Source organism: Corticium candelabrum, chromosome 8 (assembly GCF_963422355.1).
Source record: "Corticium candelabrum chromosome 8, ooCorCand1.1, whole genome shotgun sequence".
In the NCBI taxonomy this organism is placed as follows: domain Eukaryota; kingdom Metazoa; phylum Porifera; class Homoscleromorpha; order Homosclerophorida; family Plakinidae; genus Corticium; species Corticium candelabrum.
In genome coordinates this window covers 7,253,966-7,258,965 of record NC_085092.1, presented here as the reverse complement: position 1 = coordinate 7,258,965, position 5,000 = coordinate 7,253,966, and the positions used below count along the sequence as shown (strand labels likewise).

The 5,000-nt window shown below is 42.6% G+C and overlaps 1 protein-coding gene across 1 annotated transcript in view; it reads right to left on the bottom strand.

Annotated features, from left to right (window-relative positions):
• The window catches only part of LOC134182999 (uncharacterized), a 7,850-nt gene that overhangs the window by 1,673 nt on the left and 1,177 nt on the right, over positions 1–5,000 (bottom strand). The window contains exons 2-7 of the mRNA XM_062650443.1: positions 4,859–5,000; positions 3,897–4,801; positions 3,209–3,390; positions 1,914–1,964; positions 1,753–1,837; positions 133–172 (exon numbers count right to left, since the gene is read on the bottom strand). The exon at positions 4,859–5,000 is cut by the window's right edge and continues 88 nt beyond it. Of these exons, the coding sequence (XP_062506427.1) occupies positions 133–172; positions 1,753–1,837; positions 1,914–1,964; positions 3,209–3,390; positions 3,897–4,801; positions 4,859–5,000 (1,405 nt within the window). The remainder of the gene's footprint in view (positions 1–132; positions 173–1,752; positions 1,838–1,913; positions 1,965–3,208; positions 3,391–3,896; positions 4,802–4,858) is intronic.

Here is a 5,000-nt window from a genome sequence, read left to right as displayed (position 1 = left end):
ATTAACATAGTCTATTAATAATACATTCAAACAATCATTTGCAACCATTGCGATTGTCCTAGAGTTCTAAAGAAAATAATCTAATTTGTCTACCATCAGCTATCCCACACACAGGAGTCATACACTGCCAACTTGACGAGCCACACTGAGTCAATGACATGGATATGGACACCTGAAATCATCCAAATAAGCATGTGACCAACCACACATGCTGTGTCAACAACACACAAGTGACTCCAAGAAGAATACATATACGACATACAACTCGACTATTATACACGCAATTTGACTCCAAATACACATTTCTAAAATTTAAATTTAAATTTAAATTTTTACATTTCAAATTTTAATTTTTGTTTTTAAAGTTAACTTATAAAATTTAATTTTTAATATTTTTAATTTTAAATTTATTTATATTTTATTTTTATTTTGTCCATGGTTTGGGGATTCAAACACCAGTGACGACAGTAAATTATGAAACTTGTCTGTCTTTCTTTCTCATGTTTCTGTAGCTTTGCCCATGAGACTATGACTCGTTTCAGGCGTTGGGTGTCTGGCAAACGGCCACTTGAAGATGACGTTCAGTGCTTTCCTGGTGGTCATTGATATCCACTAAACGTGTTGTTCACGAGTTTGCAGTCACCATAATGCCTACAATCTATATCAAATTGGCTAGTCATTGATCGCCGTGTGGACTGTTGGGCTAACCTGCCGAGTTGGTGGGCACCCAGATGGGGGTAAAGACCCCACTTGCCCATCACGAAGGGGCATAGCAACACACATTTTTATTTTTAAATTTTATATTTTGATTTTTTTACCTTTTAATTTTAATTTACATTTTGTAATATTTTTAAATTTTACTTTTTATTTTCTATTTTCAACTGTTAATTGTTAATTTTAATTTTTAAATATTAATATTTTATTTTGTTTTTCATTTTTAAAATTTAATTTTTAAACATTTTAATTTATACCTAATAATTTTTAAATTAATTTTAACTTTATTTCTTATTTTTATTTATAAGATTGTATTTTCTTATTTCCACATATGTGACACATACCGTATTCGCCCGTAATAACGCCCTGGGCGTATACAAAAAACAATTTATTCTGGCCGTATACTAGGGCATGGGCGTTATTTTGGTCCCAGGCGTATACATGGTCGCAAAATGCTGTCATTTGGCCAGTCATCATCTAAATACTCGAAGACAGAAATACCACAAATGCTTGCAATTATCCATTTACAAGATCAAAGGTACTGGTATCCGTACAGCATCAGCATACACGCAGAAACTAAACACTGTATGTATGTATACACATGCAAACCAGAGTAGTCGGCCCGAAGCCGGTCAAAAGCATCTGGGTCAGTAATTGCAACAAAGACATGAGTCTAGCAGTTAGCACTTTCACTAAACACTGACACCACCTCATCAAACGCACACAGATGGAGACAAATGTTTTGCGGACCCCATTTTGTTTTGTCTGCGCATGTGTATCCCGAGCGTACACTTGGGCTTGGGCATATAGTTGGGCATGGTCGTTTTTTCAGGCTGACAGTTCTGACCTGTCGCACATGGGCGTATATGCGAGCATGGCTGTTATTTCAGATGGGCATTATTATGGGCGAACACGGTATTAATCTGTCATATAATCGATTTTTTCTAGATATACAAACATAACAAGCTTGATACAATATCAACGTTATACACACCATTTACTACAACACCATGCTTTACACATACTACATGCACATACCTTTTGGTGTCCTCCATGATGTAGTTTGAATTCCTTGTCTAATGTAGATGCCGTTGAAAACAATAACTCACCCTGTCGACACCATCTGTGTGTAAAGTAAAACACAATTTTTGTATTACGGCATGCAGATTGAGTTTGGAATGAAAGAAATTGTCGTTTACCTAAACTGTGAGCCCATCGTTCGGTGAGCTAATCCACTCTGAATCGATTGACTAAACATGCAAACCATTGATACCAAGTAAAACTCATAATATGATTAAGTGGATATGCATGCATGTCTGTCTGTGCATCTGTGTGTGTGTGTGTGTGTGTGTGTGTGTGTGTGTGTGTGTGTGTGTGTGTGTGTGTGTGTGTGTGTGTGTGTGTTTGTGGTGTGCGTGCGTGTGTGTGTGTGTGTGTGTGTGTGTGTGTGTGTGTGTGTGTGTGTATGTGTGTGTGTGTGTGTGTGTGTGTGTGTTTATGCGTGCGTGCATGCGTGCGAGTGCTCTCTCTGACTCCCTCTCCCTCTCCCTCTCCTCTAAAATGTGTGTGTGTTTGTGCGTGCGTGCATGCGTGCGTGCGCTCTCTCCCTCTCCCTCTCCCCTCCCCTGTGTGTGTGTGTGTGTGTGTGTTTTTGTGTGTGTGTGTGTGTGTGTGTGTGTGTGTGTGTCTGTGGTGTGCGTGCGTGTGTGTGTGTGTGTGTGTGTGTGTGTGTGTGTGTGTGTGTGTGTCTGTGGTGTTGTGTGTGTGTGTGTGTGTGTGTGTGTGTGTGTGTGTGTGTGTGTGTGTGCGCGTGTTTGTGTGTGTATGTGTTTATGTGTGTGTGTGTGTGTGTTTGGTTCCTGGAAGAAAAGGGTATTTACCAACAGACAGTTTTCAATCTCCACAAAGATGAAAATTTTTCGTGCTTTGGTGAGACCTGTTTTGCTACATGGATGTGAGACTTGGTCCGTTACACAACCAAACTTACAACACTTAAATACATTCCACATGCGGTGCATTCCATCGATTCTTGGTGTCTCAAGATGGAATAAAATCAAGAATTCAGACAATTTAGAACGAGTGTGTGAAGACCCTATTGCTATGACAATACAGAGACAACGATTGCAATGGCTGGGCCATCTGCTGCGCATGAGTGACAATCGTCCCCCAAACAACTACTTTGCAGCAGACTTAGTAATGCAACAAGACCAACACATGGGCCTAACCAGAGATGGATAGATGTTGTCACAAGAGACCTCAGATCATTACGCATCAGTCTTCGTGATGGTGATGATCGTGCTGCTTGGAGAAGTGCTATTACGCTGCATTGCCAAAACCCATAGTGGATATGGTGGAATCAAGGTTCAAGGTGTGTGTGTGTGTGTGTGTGTGTGTGTGTGTGTGTGTGTGTGTGTGTGTCTGTGGTGTGTGTCTTTCTGTGTGTGTATGTGTGTGTCTGTCTGTCTGTCATCCATTCTACGTGTACAGTGTGTACCTTGAAGCAGAAAGATCCCACACATGCCAATTTTCATTTGCCGTTGCTCCTACCAACATGCTGTTCACTGGGCACCAATCGGCACTCATCATTGTCACACGACTTGCATCCAATGACACAATGGGTTGTTCGGCAATGAGGTCATAAAATCGAATTCGTGCAATCTTCTCAGAAACCATTAGCTGAACACAAAATAATAATATAAACATCTAGTGATATTGTTTGTCTGTCTGTCTGTCTGTCTGTCTGTCTGTTTGTCAGTCTGTCTGTCAGTCTGTCTGTCAGTCTGTCTGTCTGTCTGTCTGTCTGCCTGTCTGTCTGTCTGTCTGTCTGTCTGTCTATACATATATTTTCAAAGAACAACACTACTACATTCTAGTCTGGCCCAAACGGCCGACGCCATAATTTAACTACGTGCGAATGAAGAATGTCCCAGTCTTGCCAACTTTCTGCTAATTACGCTAGCATTACACCTTTGCAAAGCTACCGACATGCATTTACGCCACAATAACTTAAATTCATGACTGTTCTTTCTTCCGTCTTCGTCTATAGACTGGAGTGACAGGCGGTGTAGGAATTGAGCTGCCTCTGAGCCCCAACGTCCGAAGTGTTCGAACACTAATGGGATGCATTTGGAGGGGAGGCCCCAGACGTCCCTTTCTTTAGCGTATTTTTCTGATTTCTTGACCTCACGGGTAGCTGCGGCCGCGCCGTCTTCCTGAGCTGCTCGAGAGATCACATGTAGTGCCCATGGGTGGGCCACCGAGATGTCCAGCTCAATGTCACAACCTTGTTGAGCGTCAAAGACAACGATGTCGGGGCGGTCGTCGCTATTAACGTAAAGATTCCTTGGTTCCCGCTGATGGGACATCTTCAAATGCTGTAGACAGTCGCTCCAAACACTAGACAATGTCTCGTGAGTCCATATTGGCCCACCGCCGGTCTTACATGTGAGAAGGTGATAGCCGTCTTTATCAATGTCTTTGCCGCATTCGCATACAGGGACAACAGAACCGAGAGGCATTTCAAGACCCAACCTCATGCGTGTTGCTAAGCGAAAATCGCTGGGTTTTAATGCAAGCTTCGCAGAAGAAGGTATTGAGTCAAGCCATGCGCCTGCTCCAAGTCCCTGTAGCGATCTGAAACGAGCAGCTGAGCGCTGAGATAGTGGGTTTGAGAGAATAGACGACACAATTTGTTCCGTTTGCTCCGATTTTAGCTTTTTCTGTAGCTTTTTCGGGTTGTTGATAAGTTCAACGAGGCTCTTATTTTCTGGCAGGGCCTGCAAAAGATGAGAGGCGATTGATCCGTTGTGACCTGGATGTTGGACTGCACGAGAGATATTTTTGACTAAGTCTGTGAGATCACCAAATGATTGAGGGAGGTGAGCTAGAGAACGGGCCCAACTTGATACAAACGCGATTGGACAAGTTGACTCCACAGTGGACATGCCAAACCCACCGTTCCGGATTGGCAATGTTGCTTGCAGCCACTGTTGCTCCCCTATATCGTGGCAGCAGACCAATTGCCGGAAAGTTGCCTTCGTTAGCTCATCATGGAACCTGGTAGCGGGTTTCAGCAGAGTGGGATACACTGAGCGGGCAAGATGATTTATTCAATTTGTGTGGCAATAGCGTAGAATTAGCATACCAGACTGGGGGTCATCCAAGGAAGCAAGCTCGTCACATAGACCCTGTCCTCCTTTAGCAAATTCCAAACAAGTCTCGATGACATAGTGTTGATGACCAATGGGAATCCCCAATATGATTGTTCCAGAAGACACAACTCGAAT